The 20,396-nt window shown below is 41.8% G+C and overlaps 1 protein-coding gene across 1 annotated transcript in view; it reads right to left on the minus strand.

Moving 5' to 3' along the window:
- LOC137226121 (nuclear body protein SP140-like) overlaps positions 1–20,396 on the minus strand; it is a 77,797-nt gene that overhangs the window by 1,831 nt on the left and 55,570 nt on the right. Inside the window, exons 15-22 of the mRNA XM_067740285.1 lie at positions 15,365–15,430; positions 13,669–13,749; positions 10,545–10,619; positions 9,173–9,277; positions 7,143–7,285; positions 5,938–5,985; positions 3,588–3,632; positions 686–801 (exon numbers count right to left, since the gene is read on the minus strand). Of these exons, the coding sequence (XP_067596386.1) occupies positions 686–801; positions 3,588–3,632; positions 5,938–5,985; positions 7,143–7,285; positions 9,173–9,277; positions 10,545–10,619; positions 13,669–13,749; positions 15,365–15,430 (679 nt within the window). The remainder of the gene's footprint in view (positions 1–685; positions 802–3,587; positions 3,633–5,937; positions 5,986–7,142; positions 7,286–9,172; positions 9,278–10,544; positions 10,620–13,668; positions 13,750–15,364; positions 15,431–20,396) is intronic.

Genomic DNA, 20,396 nt, shown 5'->3' on the forward strand with positions numbered 1-20,396 from the left:
AGACATAAGTAAGTGAGGGCAAGGTCCCTGGAAACAGTCATCACTCCTATGTCTGATACTGTCTTCCTTTCAGGAATGTTGATGGACACAGCTGGAAGAGGAAAGGGGCACCTCCAGAGTCTCCAAGAACCCCACGTGGGGTCTGAGCCAATGACCCTCATCCCATCGAAGGAGCAACAAGGGGTCAGGGCATGGAGGTGGTGTCAGGATGAGTAGTGGGCTCTTCTTTCTCTGTCTGTTTCTGGGAGCACAAGGAATCCTACCCACCAGGCCTGAGTGTCCAAACTGGGTCTTAACCCCTGGGGGACCTCAGGCTTTCCTCAGCCCATTAAGAACGTGGCAAAATGAGGGAACCAGCCCATGTTTCCTGCCTTTTCTGAATAAGTGCAGAACACAAACGAGTGGCATTTCCACCCCCATGAACAGGAGTCCATGCTGGAAAACTTCTAGGAAAGGACAGTAGCAGTATGTGGGCAAAGGACCTGGCTACTGACTTAGAGGAGAGCAAAACGCATTAACCTGCCACTGCCAGCATCTTGAAACAGCTCTCTGGATCATACTGCTGGACCCTGTACTTATGGCCCTGCTGTTTCCCCATCTAGACATAGTAAGAACTCTGTAGGGAGAGTGTGTACGGCAGGAGGAAGGGTCCCTAATAAGAAGGGAGGGGCTGCATCTCACGAACCTCTCAGTTTCCACAGGTGGGATGTGACAGTCCTCATGAAAAGATCTCGAACAAGTATCACAGCAAAACAGCTTTCCTCCATCCCTGCACGTCTCACACACATCTGAGTTTCCCAGCTAGAAGGTAAAACAACATCTATATCCCCGGTGAGACCCCAGAAGGCCAGAACTAGGGGAATCTAGAACTCATTGCCTTTGTGTGAATCTGAATGGACACTTATATGCTTCTCCCTGAGATATTAAAGAACAGCATAGCGTGGCGATTTCAGAAGCAGAAATTGTGGTCTGCAATGAAATTCAGGAGGAAGGCCCTGTGTGTCAGACCAGAAAAGTCTTCCCTATAAGCCAGAGACTCGGGCTTCCCTGGTGGCACAGTGGTTGAGGATCTGCCTGCCAGTGCAGGGGACATGGGTTCGAGCCCTGGTCTGGGAAGATCCCACATGCCGCGGAGCAACTAGGCCCGTGAGCCACAACTACTGAGCCTGCGCGTCTGGAGCCTGGGATCCGCAACAAGAGAGGCCGCGACAGTGAGAGGCCTGCGCACCGCGATGAAGAGTGGCCCCCGCTCCCCGCAACTAGAGAAAGCCCTCGCACAGAAACGAAGACCCAACACAGCCAAAAATAAATTAATTAATTAAGAAAAAAAAAAAAACAGAGACTCTAACACTGAAAGGCTAGCAACAAAACAATTTTTTAGGAATCTGAGTAACTTTATTACCTTGCAGATAAAATAAGCTCCTGAGATAAAGTGTTAAATGCATTTGTCTACACCACAATAACTAAACTGACCCCTTGAAGGGCGATATATTTAGAGTTTAATAAGGTGGATTAAACTTAGTGTGGAAAGTAATACAAGATTATTTTAACAATTATTTTGAGTCTTGTTCTGGGCTTTTGCGTGAAACTACTTGCGTTGGGTGAATTGGGATTCTGGCCATTTCTTTTTCTTTTTTTTGCGGTACGTGGGCCTCTCACTGTTGTGGCCTCTCCCGTTGCGGAGCACAGGCTCCGGACATGCAGGCTCTGCGGCCATGGCTCACGGGCCCAGCCGCTCCGTGGCATGTGGGATCTTCTCGGACCGGGTCAAGAACCCGTGTCCCCTGCATCGGCAGGTGGACTCTCAACCACTGCGCCACCAGGGAAGCCCCCATTTCTTTTGCTTTTGAAATGGTCATATATGAGGAAGTGCTAGCTCCAAGGACCATTTTGCCAAAAAGCTCCCATTCAATGTTCTGGGGATCCTCAAGGACACCCCCCAATTGGAGACTGAGACTGCTCTGATATGGAGTCATGGGGCCATGTTTTTTCTCATCCGTGTAGGAACTGACAGATTACCATCATCGTTCTCTAGAAAGTGATGACCCCTCTTCCCAGAAGAACAAGGAATAACAAATATAACCAATGTCTAAGAACCTCACATTTGTGTATTTTTTAGCAGATTTATCTAGCTCTTTGTTTCTTAGTCCAGCTGCACATTAGAACTTTCAGGGCAGAGTATATAAAATACTAATGCCCTGGTCCCTACGCCAGAAATTCTGAATCAATTTGTCTGGGTAGGGCAGATCCATCGGCGTTCTTCTTTAATTCATGGAATGGGTAATTTTGTGTATCAGAATCATCTGGGGAGTTTTATACAATCCCAATGTCCAAGTCATAGCCTAGACTGATGAACAGAATTTCCTCTAGGGTGGGATCCGGGCAATACTATTTTCCAAAGGTCTTAGTTTCAGCCTAAGTTGAGACTTACCCTGAGCAAAGGGGATATTATAGGCCTGAATTGCTCTGCAATACCAGTCCCAGGAAAGATCATTAACAGCAATGAGGGCACTCTTGCTGGAACAGCTGCCATCTCCTCCCCATGGACTCTTGGCCGTGGGCTGTGAGACCTGACCCTCTGTGTCTATATCCATCCCAAACAAGCCACACAAACACTGGACTCCAGCACGGTTTAGATGACTAAAGAATCCTTCATTTGTCCAAGGGTCAGAAAGAGTGTGGATAAGATCTAAATATTGTTGGGGGGATTGCTTTGGAGGTAAACTATAAGTAAAACTACTTGACTATCCCTCCTCTTTTGGACGTTGTGTATCAGTATTACTGCATACTAACCCATGTGAGTGCTTCCCCCTGGAGTTATGCAAAGGTGACTCTGCTTAAAATGTCCATCTTGTTGCAATGAAGGGAATCAAAATATGATTCAACTTAGAGAGTGGAGTCATCCATAATTTTAGCAGACCTTAAAGCATCCAGCCGTATGGTACCAGTTTGAGTAAAAATGCCCTGTGATTTGCTATGTGGTGACCAGCTCAGCACCATGATGGCTCCCTCGAGATCGGATACGGGGCTTCCGTGAAGAACCCACTAGCCCTGAGTGCATTTCTCTGCGGGACTCACAACAGGGTTCACACCTTAACTTGCCAGGTTGGCCTGGCCTGTTCCTTCTGATTGACGCTTAAAACCATCTAGCTCTACCTGTACCTTGGAATAGATGTTTGGGATTTTCCTTTCCTTCCTTATTGCTTTCTTTAAATTGCTGTTTTCCCCTCAAATTTCCTCCTTATCCTTCATCTGCAGGCCAGCCGCACCCATTACTACTTCAAGCCCAGGCTCTAGAGACCCCGGTGGTCTCAAGCTCTGCCTCCCAGACTCACTTTCGGGGGAAATGAGGAAATGGGAAGGTTTCCACTGAACAAATGGCAGGATGCTTTCAGGCTGAGACACCCAACGCCAGAACCATGTACCTGATGTGGGTGACGCATCTGCTGTTCCCTGCTCATCACACATAGCAACATGCTGCACCTGAGTGTGAGTGTGCTTCAGGGAAATGCAGTGATGACTCAGAGAATGTGCCGAGGGAAAAGGCCCGCGTTATCCTGGGGTCACAGGCGGGCGTTAGTACTTACACAAAGGTCATCTAAAGTATTGTCATGAGACTTCGGTACTCTTTTCTGCATAAAAGAGAGAAAGATTAAAGGACAATATTGAATGTGATGTATGCATCCGTCACTTATTTAAACAGCAATCTGTTGAGGGATTCAAGACACGGTTTACCCATTACTTCATACCTGTTTTTATGGATACACATATCTACTTGGAAAATAAAAAGTACCAAAGTACCACTGTTTGGCCCAATGCAAGTTCTATTCCCTGGCTCTCAGATGCAAAGTGGGGTTTTGTGAAGCCATGCAGGGAGTCTGGCCCTGGTTCCCACAGATGGAGTGGGAGAAACTCTGCTGGTTTTCTTGCTTTGAGAGGCCCTTAGGCATTTTTCTCTATATTAGAAAATGTCATCCCAACTGGAGGAGCTGCAGGGAGAGTATCAGGCCGAGGACTCATCGTCAACAGCTCCAGTGACCACAGGGCCCAGAGGCCTGGCATCCATGCAAGTGTCCCAGAGAAGAATGTCACCACCTATCACAGGTCTCCCAGGGCACAGCCCCAAAGATAAAATGTGCCCAAGTTTCCCAGGGTTGCAACTCTTCTTCCAGAAGGTCACCCTCCTCTTCCCTCCCTCTGAATCCCAAAAAGTCAGCTAGCTGACTCTTCAGAGGTAACTGACTACCACCCACTAACTTTACATTGCGTTCCAATATTCAGTAGAATGACCTGACCTCCTTCCCTCTAGGACACAGGCAGCCTCAGCTTTTATCTGCAGCCCAGGGCAGAGTGGTCATGGAAAAGTGTGATCCATGGGACAGTGATCTGAGAGGTGTCCATGTCACTGCCCACGTTTCTGTGTGGCCTGAAGTTCACCACCCATCCCCATTAGTTATTCTTCCATGTTAGACAATGAAGTTGAAACAATCCTTGAGGTCAGAGATATTGTTTCAATCTTCTAATGACCATTGGGCATTTAGTGTGCACTCAATCATTGTATGTTGGATAAGTGAATAAACGAGTATCATTTCACTTAGGAACAGATTACTTGCTATCTCCTAAGCAAATATTAGCCTACAATAAAAATATTGTTCTAAAGGTATATATCAGATTATTTTACAACACAGCAGCTGTCATCAAAAGGTGTTAGTGACCTTTGTGAGGAGCCAGGAAGCTGTCATGTGGTGCTGAGAGTGACACTGAAGATTCCAGAAGCCAAGGGGCAAGAGAGGTTCTGAGAGGCACAGAGGACCCATGGAGGTAGTAATGGGTCCTGAGATCCGCCACTTGGGGAGCTTCTGTTCTCGCTCACAGGGAGATGCAAAATATAGAGGTAACTGCAGGTTGTTGCTAAAAAGTGCTGCACCCACAAATAAGGGTAGAATCTGTTGGTAGGACATTGTCAGCTTGTGTGGGTAATCTAACTGAGTAACTCTTGGCACCTGGGGAATGGTACAGATGCCGGTCTTTAATATACTCACTAAGTAGTGCAAATAATATGATAGTTTCCCTTTAGGAAATCCAGTGGGTGAAATGTCCCAAGGACTTAGAGTTCAAACTGTCCAGAACATCAGATAATGTAAAGGCCTGGACCTCACATTCCCAGTGGAACATGAAGTCCCATTGGCCAGCTACGTCTGACCTGTCTTAGAAATCTGTGAATGTCTTGAATGGCCGTTTCTACATGAAGTGTATAAGAATGGCACCTCTCACCTCCTCCTTCTTCTCAAGTTCTCATTCATACCCAGCCCTGGAAAAACCATCACCATGTCCTGAATCTACACTGCACCATACATATTTGTTTGTTGCCTCCGGAGAGGAAGGAATCACTTTCATAGATAGAAGGGAGGTCTGCACAGCACCCCCTTGAGGAGCTGAAAGAGTGGCATCAGAGTAAACAATTTTCCAGGTCAGCCCCTCCTATACTTAGACTGTGAATAAACTTTTGCTCCATCAGATTTCATTAAAGTTAGGAAATAGTAACATGATTTTAAAAATCTGGGTTTGAGTTGAAGATGACACTATCACCTTATTATGATATATTTTTATGTATTCCAGCATCATGTCTCCTTTTACAACTTTGACACCCTTACATCTGCATCTATAGCTAAAGCACATCCATGAGGTCTATTTTGATGGTTCCTTATCACCTCCATTTCAAATGGTTTACCATTCAAAGAAGATCTTGCCAAATATACAACATAGTGTTCAAAGTAGCAACATTGAAGGTGCATACCGCAAGTTTTTACAAGGTGGGAGTGGGGTGTTGGAGGAAGTTTAATAATAATCACCCAGTTGAGAAACCACAGAATAATACACAGTGCATGAAAAATCAGTTATGTAATGAGAACTTGTAGAAAGTTATGCAATAATCACCTTTCTCATCCTGCCATATTTCCTTGGAGGGTTATGGAGACATCTTTTCTGAAAGATAAAAGGATCTAAGTATATGGTTGGCCTGTGAGTCTCGCATTTCGAACCTCCTCCCAAATATTTCTCCTGGGATGTCCCACTGTCAGCCCAAAGCCAAGGTGTCTAAATGAGAAATCATCTCGCTCTCCTCACTTGTACTTCTTCTAGAATACAATCAGTGGTTGCTTAAAAATCATCTTTAGAACTTTTTTTTCCTCCTGTGCTTTTTTCCTAACTTTAAGAGGTTTTCCTTCATAATCTCTTTGACACCTCTCACCTCCTCTCCATTTCCACCAGTGTCACTCAAACTTGGTCCCTCTACCAGGGCTAGTCAATCAACACACACTTATCCCATGCCTATTTGGTGCCAGACATTCTGGCCAATCTTGGGCACACAAAGATGGACAAACCCAAGAGGGGTCTAGAGAGAAAAAGGGGATGCATGGAAGGATGAGAATAAAACAGTATAAGAAAGGCCTTAGTAATGGGCTCAAGAAGCCTAGGGAAGGGATGGTCAGGGTCAGGTCAGGCAGGGAATAGTCAGGGGAAAATGGCATTGGAGCTGAGCATTGCATGTTGAGTGTAGGTTTCTTCGGCTGAAAGACACTGAAGTCATTTCAAGTCCCCATGGCCACCTAAAACACTATTTTAAATATGTCATTTCACACCTCAGAAGACTTCACTGATTTTGCAGTATCTATATTGTGAGTTTAAACATATTAGCCTGGCATTAAATCCCTCCACAAACAGCTCCAGTTGATGGGTTATGCCTTATCACATACAATATGTCTACCTCAACCATGGTTCTGGTTTTCGTGCCATTCTTTGTCTGGAGTAACTTCTTCCTACTTGGTTGATTGTAAACTGTCTTCTTCTTTCAGTGCATAAAGCTGTCTGCATGCACCTGAGTCAGAATGACCTTTCCTTCCTCCAAGCTCCTGCATCCATCCTGATGGAGCCCCTTTTACAACAGTGATGCGCTGCATTGTACTGAGGTTAGGAATGTGGAACACCTCTCCCCAGGTGAGAGGATAAACTCAGAGGCATCTGGGCTTTAGCTATAACTCATCTGGGCTTTAGCCATAACAAATATTTGGTGAGCAAATAGTGACCTTATTCTTGGGGCACAGCAAGGAAAGTCACGTCTCCCATCCCTGTCACTGGCATACCTCGATCAGCCAACGTAGGGGCTTCCCACCGCAGCGAACACTTATCTTCCAGTTCTTGGATCTTTCGTGGCCTCCTCTGATTTCAAATTCCCTGGGGGTGAACCAGTCTCCATCCTCACTCTGTATACACTTCACCCAAACTCCTGTAAGACCAGGGTAAGTTAATCTTTAGCCCTCTTTGTTTTCAGATGGTGGGCTCCCAACACACTGGATATGGACCTACCCAATTTGGTCTCAAGATCTAAAACAGGAGAGTCTAGCCTCCCCTTTCAGGCTTCAGAATCCCCAAACCTAGCCTTTAAGTCCCCTCAAAGGATATTTACTGCTTTGTGGCAACATTTCTTTAACCAATGTGCAACAACAACAACAAAATGATAATTACCATCAAAATCAACCTTTTAAAAGTATGTCAAAATCACCTATGAAGGAAAAGGAAGTGATTTTGAAGAGTGAGACCATTTCAATTTGCTAGGGATAGAGAACAAGTCAGAATCTCCTATGGACTTTGGGGAACCTCGGGTTGGGACTAAGATCTCCAATGGGGGCTCTGCGGCTCAGAACGGCACCACAGCAGCATCTGTGCCCTTTATTACACTTTTCATCCAGTTTAATGGCATTATTGAGCAGAGATTTTCCCATCCCTGAAATCATGGATAGCTGATATTAAAAATAATTGTGAAATGTTATCCAATGGAAAATTTAAGTTATGTATAAAAGATAATCATATGCTTAACATCACTAGTCATTAGAGAAATGCAAGTCAAACCCACAATGAGATACCATTTCACACCCACTAAGATGGCCATCATAGAAAAGTCAGACAATAACAAGTGTTGGCAAGGAAGTAGAGAAATGGGAGCCCCCATACACTGTTGGTGGGAATATAAAACAGTACAGCCACTGTGGAAAACATTTTGGTGTTTCCTCAGTAGGTTAAACATGGAATCATCATATGAACCAGCAATTGCACTCCTAGGTATATACCCAAAAGAATTAAAAACATATGTTCACACAAAAACTTGTACATGAATGTTCAAAACAGCATTATTCATAATAGTGAAAGAGTGGAAACAATCCAAACTGATGAAAAGATAAACAAAATATGGTATATACATACCATGGAATATTATATTATTGGGCAATAAGAAGGAATGAAGTACTAATACATACTATTATATGGATGAATCTTGAAAACATAATCTTAAGTGAGACAGCCAGTCCCAAGAGGGCACATATTATATGATTCCATTTAAATGAAATACCTAGAATAGGCCAATTTATGGAGCAGAAAATAGATTAGTGGAGAGAAAATAGCCCAGTTTAGGGCTGGGTGGTGGAGTGGGGTTAGGTGGGAATGGGCATTGATTGCTAATAGACATGGAGTTTCCTTTAGCGAAAAAATATTCTGACAAAAATATTCTAAAATTAGATTGTGGTGACGGCTGTACCATCTTGTGAATATACAAATAAAACTCAACATTGAGTTGTACACTCTCAGTGGTGAATTGTATCTCGGTTAAGCTGTTTAAATACTTTACCTCAATTACGTACATTAATTCCTCGCAGCTACACCATGAAGCAGGTTTTTAATGATTTCTTTTTTAGATAAAGAATTTCAGGGTCAGAAAGGTCCCATTCTCTACTCGGCTGAATCAGTCCCTCTCGGCATAGCTGAGGCTGGGACTCAGGTTGTCTGATTCTGAATTCTGTTCTATCCTTACTACATCAAGCACCTGCCCTGGTGAAAATCATCCAGAGGGAGAGAGGATATGAAGTTGGAGGCTGAGGGCCTCTTCCCTTTTATTTCTGCTTCATTTCTCTTTGGCCTCCCCATGGACACTTTCACGTGGGAGTAAGCACCTAAAATGTATGATTTCTTAAAGTGTGAAAATAGCAACTTAGGGATCCCTTCCTCCTCTCAAGCCAAACCATTGTCCCAATTCCTTCAACTATGTGTAATTCACATGGATAATTCCATTACTTCTCGTGATCCCTTCAGATAGGAATTGCAAATAGACCATAAAACCCACCTTCTTTCAATTTCTTCTTATGTAACATCCCCTTCACCTTACCACAGGTCACAGGAAGTATCTGAGAGTGAAAATCCACTTTTTCATATCTGCGTTTTCTTTGCCCTGAAAGAGAAGATTCCTTCATTGTCTCATTTTCAATTGCGCACGTACTGCCTCTCCCATGCTGAGTTTGTTCCTATAAAGGTATGGAGGAACTTGGAAAGCTTTATTCCATAAATCTCTAGGGTCAAAGTCTTTCTTCCAAGTGGCATTTTTGATACATAACTACAGAATGTCTACCTCTACCTCATCCCTCAAATCTCACACAAAACAGAATGTGTTAACAGAGAAATGGGGCTTCAGTAAAACTGTCTTAGCTCCCAGTCCAGTCAGCCCCACTGATTCTTACGTGACAATGAAACATACAGCTGCATCATGTTCTGAAGGGAACCTCCAGTTATACTATTTCACTGCAGTTAGGTAGCTGGAACAAAGCGAGAGACTGTACTTGCATCTCTCTATTTGAGCGCTGGTTAGTGAGCAGAGAGAGAGAGTAATGATGGGGGAACCTCATGGAGGTGACGTCTGTCTTCTCTTTGTGTTCTCTGCTTTGCTTCACTTCTCCCTCACATCGGCTTTCTCCTTAGCTGAAAGAGGAGTTCAGGAAGCTCTAGGATAATCTGCAAGTTGCATGGTGGGGAGGGCTGCTAGAGACCTGATTCCACAGCAGCAGGGGTGAAAGGTCTTCAAACTAGCTCAAGGAGGATGTGTAACTGATGCTGACTCTCCAGCCAACGTTTTAGAGCTATGATGGGAAGAGGGGGAGCTGTCCGTGGTCCAGTTTTGAGGTAGTAGGCTAGTAGAACTGGGATGAACTGAGAAGGATGGTGTGGGCCTAATTCACTCTCTTGCTTTACAGATGAAGAAATTGAAGCAAAAGCTGTCAAGTGACAGGTCCAAGCCCACGCAGTCAGAAGAAGAGAATGACAGACTTCTGACTACCACTCCAGGCCACCCACGGTGTGCAATCTCTGACTCTCTGTGCAGCAGGAAAAGGGTCTGCTAAATAATATGTGGGTTGCATATGTGCCCTTTATATGAAAGCAGACTATTTCCAGACTATTTCAGTTCAGTGAAGACAGCATCACTGTGGCAGCCCCTGGACCCATTGGGTCTGGTTTAGATCTGTCACCAAGTTACTTGTTTGTGGAATTATCTTCTTTTTCTTTCATACACATTTGGAAAATGGACCAAATCATAGACGTTTTCCAACAGTTAGTAAAGCTACATAAAGCAATTAGGGAAATGGATTTATCAGTAAAAACACAGAGTAAAGCATAGGAAATTAGCTGCTTAATTATTGAGAGTGTATTCCCCTTTTCTTCTTTACCTCTTGACTTAACTTTTTTCTGTGGGGCTCTGTCACTATGAGTTAAGTGGAGTCTCCCTCTGCCTCTCCTTCTCCCTGAGAAAATAGAAAAATAGAATCACAGTCACAGACATGCAGTTGCACTGTGTATATTAGTGCTTTACAGAATTTCCATTGAAATGTAACTTTCCATAAGCCTGTCTAATGCACAAAGAAAAATATATAATGCCTAGTCCTTAAGCACGAAGAATTAGATGGCAAATCTTAGACTCATCTTATATTTTACTTTTCATTGTCAAGCATTAGTAAAACAAACAAATAATAGAAATCAGCATTTTATTTATGTCTCAAGCAGCCATGTGTTGAGTGCTTAATAGATGGCAATTGTACATCTACTAATGTACAATTAAAGGAAGTGAGTTAAGGGAAACCCTATGGTGCGCTTCACAGGTGAGACACATGTCCTGCACATCACCTAGAATGAAGTTATTTGTACATTTGTGTTGACAGTTTTAGTAATGTGGCCAAGAGTTTTGTCCACCTGGGTTTAGACAAAGATATTAGAATCGAAGAAACTAACAAGAAGTCTAATCAAGAGAATGGGTAGGACTGAGTCCTCCAAAACCTTGATTTCAAATAGTAATTAAGGACTGACTCAGTAGATGTTGCAGCAGAGGCTGTTCTGCCATTTACAAGTTAATTGACGGTGGATATGCATCTCAGTATGTTTGCTATCATTCACATGTGTTTTATTTTCTAAGGTAGGAAGATAAATTCATTTCCTGTTTTCTGTGTTCAATGCCTACCATCAAATGGCCACCATCTGATGGTGCTGAGTGGGGTAATACAGACCCCAGGAAGAAATATTTTCCAGACTACTCCTTCCTAACTGCTGCAAACTCCAAGCAGATTATGAGCATATATCAGACCAGCAAAGTAAAAAGGCTCTTTCCTTCAGTCAAACCCAAAACGGACACATTGGTTGGAAAAATAGTCCCACCTTCTGGTCTTTAGACTAAGCAGTTACTGAGAGGGTTTTCATTTCCTCAAGACCAAAATGGCCTCATGGGACAAATGTTGATGACTAGACCTTATCAGAAGATCAAACAAGTCACAACTTTGCAAGTTGTCACCCTGTTGTTATTTAACAAGATAACAGAATCTCAGACAAGAGGCCTACAGAGATTTCTAAACTTAAGAAATCTTAAGTTTAAGAAATCTTAAAACTTAAAGAAATGTCTAAACGTAAGAAAGTAGAAGACTTGGATAGTATAGCCGTGGGCTAAGGAGAACCACTGACAAGACAGAATTGCAGTTCTTAAAGAGGCAGGTTAATCTTTTGACTCCCTCTCACTTTCTCCCTCTGTAAGGTGGGTTCACTAGGCAATAGCAGGTCACCCAGCCAGGTATGGCTTTCTGAGGCTCTCCGCACCTCCTCTCTCACCCAAGATGCCAAAGTGGTGGAATACTCTAGAAGACCAGGATATTTCTGGTTCTCTTTCTCATTCCTCTCTCCTCTTCTAAAGGTCCATGCTCACAGCCCAGTGAGAAGAGATCCAGACATCTCTTCCTTGCCTCTCCCATATTCCAGTTTGGCTTGGCACTAAAGCTCTGATTACAACCTTGGACAGGCCAGCAAATGCAGAGTTCTTTCTTGCTCTCTGTCTCTATCTGTTGCTTCTGGTTATATCTTTCCCGGGTGGTAGGTATGTTGGATTTACCTTTCATCAAATCTGTTAGGCCTAATATTTGTAGGGAGAAAAAGGAAATACATTGAAGTCCATTCTAGTCTTTGGAGCTTCTAGTAAAAGGAGGTTTGGTGCTTAAAACCCACTAATTCATAATATAGCGCTATTGTATTTTACTTTCAAAACAGATTGGCTGAGCAAGGCAGGATTTAACTATTTCTGTGTCCCCAGGCTCTAGTGCCCATTTAATAACACTGAAACCCCATAACAAACCCTAATAAATACTATGGCAGTCAGATTACAATGTAAGGTTATTTTAAAAAAAATTTTTATGTTTGGTATTAACCTCTAGAAGTAAATATGACAATTTAAAATTTAATACTGTTTTCTCAAAATCTTAGTAGAACTAAGTCCCAGCCGTTGAGAACAATTCACTAAGTGCCAAAAAGGGTGACCAACTGCCCCAGTCTGTTCAGGACTAAGGGGTATCCAGGATGCAGGACTTTCAGTGGCAGAACTTGGAAAGTCCTGGGCAAACCGGGTCGAGTTGGTCACCTTACTTCACAGCCTACGTCCAAAGGCAGTGCACCGAACCACCTATGCGACCGTCCAAAGTATTAGTGGAACAGGTCATGGCGGCCCTAGCTCTTCACTCATATCCAGGCTACATTTCTTTCCAAAAAAGTCAAGTTGGTGCCTCTTCCCTCACTGCGGAGTTAATGAAAGCATCTCGTGGAGGAAAGAGCTAGTGTTTGTGCACTTTCCTTATCCAGTGTCATCTCACAGCTGTCCCTGTCAAGTAAGACACTTCCACACTCTTATCTCTCCTCTCTCATCCACTTCCCCAATCCTGAATGGGCTCAAGCCAGCGGCTCTTGAGTGGGAGTAGAGACAAGAGAATGAGAGAAGATTATGCCACCTCTCCACTGCAGGTGTTCCAGACCAAGCTTGCTCAGGCGGAAGGCAGGGAGGTGCTTTGAATTGGAGAAAATACTTAAGTTTTAATACCAGGCCTGAAAGGACCCCAATAACTGGAAAAAGACTCTTGTTCCTGTGAAAAGGGAACAGAAAAATGCTATGACCTGCCCAAGATAGGAAAAACTCACCTAGAAGGTAGATTTGAAAGGGGAATGAGAGAATGAACTTACTTTCTGTTTACAATTTATAAAAACTAGCCATTTTAATAAACCAATAATATAAGGTAAAGGAATTTTCATGAAAAACATAAAACTCAGAGGAAAAAAAAATTAGGTCCTGGGCAGTTAAGAGCTATGATATAAATGCAAACAATTTACAATCCTGGCTCCAAATGGGTTGCTTTCTAAAGATTTCATGGCTCTCAACTTGACTGGTAAGCTTGACTAGTAAAAAATTAACGAAGATCTGTGTTCCTCAAAACTTTAGCAAAATTTCTATTGACCCCCAGGGCAAAATAGAAGTGGCACAAACAATCTTACTCCTGATTTTGGCAGGGTCCTGCAGATGCCTTTTCACCTTCTTTCCACTCGAGGCCAGTTGGCCAGCAGCATTGCTGTTGTCTAGGGGTAGGCAGGGGAAAAGATAGAGTTATGCAAACAGCAGCTGACATGTGAAACGAAAAGCAAGCGAGGAATTTTATGAGAGAGTATAATATAGTGGAAATAAAACATCAACTACGAGCCAGAAACCCAGGAAAATCCACTCAAACCTCTGTCCCTGTCTCTTCCTCCATAACATAGACCTACTATTGTTGTTCTATATTATAACAGAACATCAAGTGTTAAAGTTTTTTGAAAGTGCTTTATAAGCTGTGTATTACAAAGTACAATACCATAATTTATGGCTGTCTAATTGTAAAAATACATAAGAAATGTATCAATCTACCTCTGAACATGTGTTGAAAAGAGTTCAATTCAGAAGTATCAAAAAAAAAAAAAAAAGCAAGTGAGGGAATATGGGTTTGAATTCTGAACCCCCCTGCACTATACACTTAGACAAGAAAGAAAGTTATGGCAAGAGATCTCAAGCAGGTGTCCAGAGCATTCTCTACTTACGAGGGACCACTTTTAAAGTACATACAAAATTTCATTATACTTTGGAAAAAAGTAGTTTAGAATTTATGTATGGACACACAGACCTAAATGAAAATGTCATAATGATTAAATACAAATATTTAGTGTTTTGAAAATAAGCATTCTTAAAATGGATGCAACCACTTTTTTCTTTCTTCCTGAACAATATTATACACATTCACTAATAGCGCAGCCATGTAAATTGGCAAGAATGTAAGATATATAGATTAGTGAAAATTAATAAATTTTAATTGGACTCTAAAATCTTGTATAGATCTAGTGATTCAAAATCGGAAATCATGTGGAAAACGAAGTCTAGCCCTCATTGTCTTAAACCACTACTAAAATGAACAAGATTTCAGGGGTCTGATTAGAAGTAATATATACACGTTATTGGAAACTCAGAAAATAAAAATTGCATGAAACATCACCATCTGGAGATAGCCACAATTAACTTGTCAGACTTTTCTTTTGCATATTTTACTGTTTAAATGACACTTTTCCATTACAACAGTTGAACATGTTTAATATTTTGAGTATATACACATACCTTTAAAAAACACAAATAAAAATGTAAACATCACCTATATTCCAATGACCAAATTCAACTACTGCATATATTTTTATGGATGTACTGACATTGATTTTCCTATATATCTATATCTATGTTTCCCTCTATATATAGATTGATAAATATGTATAAATAAGGATTTATAGAGATATAAAAACAAATAATGCTTATATATATATTTTCTTTAACACACACATACACGCACACATACAAATACAGTCTGCTTTATTCATTTAGCCTTTAGAACATCTCTCCAAATTAATGTTTCTTGACCTAGGAAAGAAGCCACATATTGAGGATGGCAGTGTCTTGTTAGCATTTAGCTCTGGACTATTACACACGTGAGATATAAACCATTTTGTTGAAGCCACTGTATTTTTGGGCTTCTTTATTAAAGTGTCTTGGCCTATATCCTGACTGACCTAGTAGCTAGGAAACTATTATTGTCCTCAAGAGACTGCAGGCTGCAAGAAGACAATAAGCAGTGCCTTATAAACTGAACAGGTGTGACTACTTCACTTTGCTGCTTACCTTTTTGAGGTATTTTTCTCTGATGTTTCATTTTTACTCTTGACCAGGAATGCCCTTTCTTTTTTTCTTAAAAAAAAAACATAATAAAGTGAATTACTTAGAGCTGTAAATACAATTCTCAAAGCCTTATATATCAGTAGTTTTCAAGTATTTTTTTCAGACCTTAGTTCACAAGTTGGGGCAAATTTCTTAACTACCAGTGTAGCAGTGAGGTTGATTTTGAGCTATATTTTACCCTGCGTAGACTTGGAGACTATAGGAGATGACTTTCTCTTGAACAAATATCAATTTGTTCCCTTTTCAAGTGTTCTTATGTAAATTCAAATGCTCTGAAGTTGGGAGGCATTCTCAACTTTAATATGGAGAACTGCCATTAAATAATCTCTGTATTCTTGCAGTTGTAACACAAATCTTCTCACTTATGTTTAATATAGTGCCTGAAATTCCCAGAGGACTTAAGGAAACAGTGGATTTTGTGTTGTGTTTTGCTTTCTTGTGTGTGATATGAAAATGTGTGAATGTGCGAAGACCACTGGTGCTGGGCAAGTAGCTCAGTGCTGACTTACAAGGCAGGAGGGGCCAAAAAGCCGTGCTCTTCAATGGAAATGCTATATTCAAGAATGCTGGATCTACCATATGATCCAGCAACCCCACTCCTGGGCATATACCCGGAAAAGATGAAGACTCTAATTCAAAAAGATACATGCACCCCAGTGTTCATAGCAGCACTATTTACAGTAGTCAAGACATGAAAGCAACCTAAGTGTGCATCTAGATAAAGATGTGGTATATCTATACAATGGAATATTACTCATACATGAAAAAGAACAAAATGACATTTGGCAGCAACATGGATGGACCTAGAGATTATCATATTAAGTGAAGTAAGTCAGAGAAACACAGATATCATGTGATATCACTTATATGTGGAATCTAAAAAAATGATACAAATGAACTTATTTACAACACAGAACTAGACTCACAGACATAGAAAACAAACTTATGGTTACCAGAGGGAAAAGGAGTACGGAGGGACAAACTAGGAGTATGGGATTAACAGTTACTACTATATACAAAATAGATAAACAACAAGCTATATTCACTGTATAGCACAGGGAACTATACTCAATATCTTGTAATAACCTATAATAGAAAAGAATCTGAAAAAAATATATATATAACTGAATCACTTTGCTGTACACCTGAAACTAATACTATATTGTAAATCAATTAATTCAATTTGAAAAGAAAAAAAGAGAATGCAGTGACTGCCCCAGTGGCACCTTGGCTTTCTATTCTACTTCACAGCCCGAAGCAAATCTCAGCCTCACTGAGGTCTTCAATTCACCAAGATTCCCCAGAGGCCTGGGCCTGGTGCACTGATGCTTGGCTAAGCTGACAGCCAAAGTCCACTGGGCCACTGTGGCTGTTTGGCCTCAGAGCCAGCTTGGCAGAACCAAAGCCGATGTGGTCACTCCTCTGGTTGGCGGAAGTCAGATGACTGGGCTTTTGCACATAAGCTACATGCTTGGTCGTTCATGTGGAAAACTACAGACTGGCAGAGTAGGGACACTGATCTATGGGGCAGTGATTGTGGAAATGAACCGTGGTGCTGATTGACCAGTCTGGGCCCCTCATGGGAATGCCCAGGTGCCTGGTCTTTACTGACGGAGGCTGACATCACGATTCTGACGCAGGGGTTATGGCTGATCACCAGGCTCATGACTCCTGCTAGAAGCTGGCCCATTTGTCCCACGTGGGCGGAGCCACACTGCAAGGGGCTTTGCCTCTACCTGCTCCTGCCTGACCAGGCTTCAAGATGCTCTTGGGGTTCTGGGCGGTGCCGCAACATGGTCTATACTTCTGCTTACAGACCAGCTGACTCTGGCCGTACCATTGTGACCCTAGAAAGTCACGGGTATCTTGAGCCTGGCTGCCCGGACCACTACAGTCTGACAGTGATGTGCCCTTTAACAAAAGAGCTCTTCACAATGCCCTGACTATCTGGCCCACAACCCTCATCTCCTGTCCATACACCTCTGTAAGGCACCTTTGGTTACTGAAGGCAGCTGTCTCCAGAAGGGGATCAGCTCCTTCCTGGATAATGATCAGGACAAAAGCAGTGAGGGGTTAATAGTATTACATAGGCCAATTCTGAAAATCCAGGATTCTGTTTGAACATTCCTGGGAATGATGCCTCATTCTTTCCCCAACCAGCCTGGAAGGCACAGCCTTGGAGGGCCTAAGGGATTCAGATTTAATTCTGGTTATTTTATGAAAGTGCCTTTGCCCCACTTGTATCTGACTATTCTGAATGAAAGGTCTGAGTGGGAATAAGAAATGATTGGGAAAGAAATATGAAGTCCCAGCCACTGGAATGTTATACACATATTTTGCAGCAGTGAAGGAAGAAGAAAACTCCAGGCATCTGAGGAGGGAATCCCATAAGCTCTAGAGGGTACAGGGGATGGAGGTACATTAATAATATCCATCTTTCAGAACTTCTCTGAATCCTTCTTCCAGAAGGAAAATGCTTGGTACAGCTCTCCCACTACAAAGATGCGGAATCTACTATTCACCAGATACAAGAAAAGGAGCTGGTCCCAGCGTCTGCATATCCCATGCAGAGTCCCTCCAGACATCACCCCCACCCCCATGCTCAGCCATTCTATGGTGGGGGGTGAAGAATGAACACCATCTGGTTGGTGTCATGGACAAAGAGGACAGATCAGATGGACTGTCCTCAGGAAGGGTCTGCCCTCCAAATCAAGGACTAGACGCAATGAACAGAACTGGGAACTTTAAGGCTTACAGTTGGCCAGGGGCCCACCCTGGAGATACTGTCCACCTTCCCCCTGGCCGATGTACGTCCCATTAGGGTACCTCAACCACTGTAAATGTTTCCCTTCCAGGGGCACCATGTGTGCCCTTGGGATTGTACTTCTTGTGTGAAAGCCGGGCATTCACCTGCCTCTCTCATGCAAACGTGGAGAATTACACCTTAGGGGTGGTCATTAGAGACCTAAGGCATTTATGGTTTATGAAATTCGTTAAATGCAGCAGGAAATAAATTGAATGGACTTTGCCCTAGCCTACATTGGAAATTTGCCAGAATCTGATGTGTGATGTGAATTTGTTGGGGGGAGGAGGGTGGTTCTGTGGCATTTCCACATGGCTGAGGGTATCTTTTCAAGGATGTTTGAAAAGCTAACAGCTTTGGAAGCTAGAGATCGTGTCGCCTTCCAGGTCAGAGGGCAGATTTGTTTCATGACCAATATAAAATAGAGAATGTCTCCGTCCTTAGAAATATTCCAGAATAGTAAAATTTTCTTAAATTCCAGCTAATGCCTCCCTCATGGATAAGTTTTGTGCAGGTTTGCTAGTAACCCCCTTCTAAGACTGGGGGTGTTCCTCAACTTGGGCAGCTTGTGTGTGCCATATTACTAACCCCTATGTGGGTTTAAGGAGACAAAAAAACTGATGCACCTAGCCTATATCTCAGCAATTTCATTTATAGGAATTTATACAAGAGGTATAAAGGCATAGAGCCACAGAAAAGTTTCTACAAGAATGTTCATTGCAGCTTTTTCATATTAGCCCAAAACTGGAAACACTTGCGGTGTCAATAAATAGAAGAAAGTATACACAAAATATGGTATAGTCCATACAATGTAACCTATTTTGTAACAAAATGGTACAAACTACTGATATATTCAACAATATGGATAAATCTCAAAAACATTATGCTGAGTGGAATAAACCTTACACCAAAAGAGAACATGCTCTAAAATCATATATAAAGTTTTATACCAAGCCAAATTAAGTTATCATGAAAAAAAATAAGAATAGTGGTTGCCACTGATGAGTGAGGGATAAGGATATACCAGAAAGGGCATAAGTGCTTCCACGATGATGGTCATGTTCTGTATCCTGATAAGGATTTGGATTACATGGGAGAATACATTTATTAAAACTCATCAATGGTACACTTAGTATTTGTACATTTCATTACAAACTTTATCTTGCAAACAAGTATTGAACTCTAGTTAATGATGTACATGCTGAAGTATTTGGGGAGAAGTATACTGATGTCTGCAACTTTGAAATGTTTCAAACTTGAAGATGGGTTAGTGGATATATAGAGAAATGGATAGATGGAAAGAAATCTGATAAAGCAAGAATAGTACAATGTTAATTGTGAAACTATGTTAAAGTATTCTGGTGTTTACTGTAAAATTCTCCCCAGTTTTCTCTAAATTTAAATTTTCCGTGATTCAGTGTTGGAGAAAGAGCTTTTAGAGAGAAAGGACAGATTATTTACCAAGAAATGACAATCACAATAAAAGAGGAATTTGCATCAGTCAGTCACAAAACAGATTCTAGAAGACAATGTAGTAAACACTTTATTAATGAAAAATAAAAGTCAACCTAGATCCTATACACTAAGGATGAAAAATCTGAAAGTGAAATCAAGAAAACACTCCCATTTACCATTGCAACAAAAAGAATAAAATACCTAGGAATAAACCTACCTAAGGAGACAAAAGACCTGTATGCAGAAAATAATAAGACACTGATGAAAGAAATTAAAAATGATACAAATAGATGGAGAGATATACCATGTTCTTGGATTGGAAGAATCAACATTGTGAAAATGACTCTACTACCCAAAGCAATCTACAGATTCAATGCAATCCCTATGAAACTACCACTGGCATTTTTCACAGAACTAGAACAAAAAATCTCACAATTTGTATGGAAACACAAAAGACCCCGAATAGCCAAAGCAATTTTGAGAACGAAAAATGGAGCTGGAGGAATCAGGCTTCCTGACTTCAGACTATAATACAAAGCTACAGTAATCAAGACAGTATGGTACTGGCACAAAAACAGAAATATAGATCAATGGAACAGGATAGAAAGCCCAGAGATAAACCCACGCACATATGGTTACCTTATCTTTGACAAAGGAGGCAGAAATGTACAGTGGAGAAAGGACAGCCTATTCAATAAGTGGTGCTGGGAAAACTGG

Source organism: Pseudorca crassidens, chromosome 6, assembly GCF_039906515.1.
Source record: "Pseudorca crassidens isolate mPseCra1 chromosome 6, mPseCra1.hap1, whole genome shotgun sequence".
NCBI lineage: Eukaryota > Metazoa > Chordata > Mammalia > Artiodactyla > Delphinidae > Pseudorca > Pseudorca crassidens.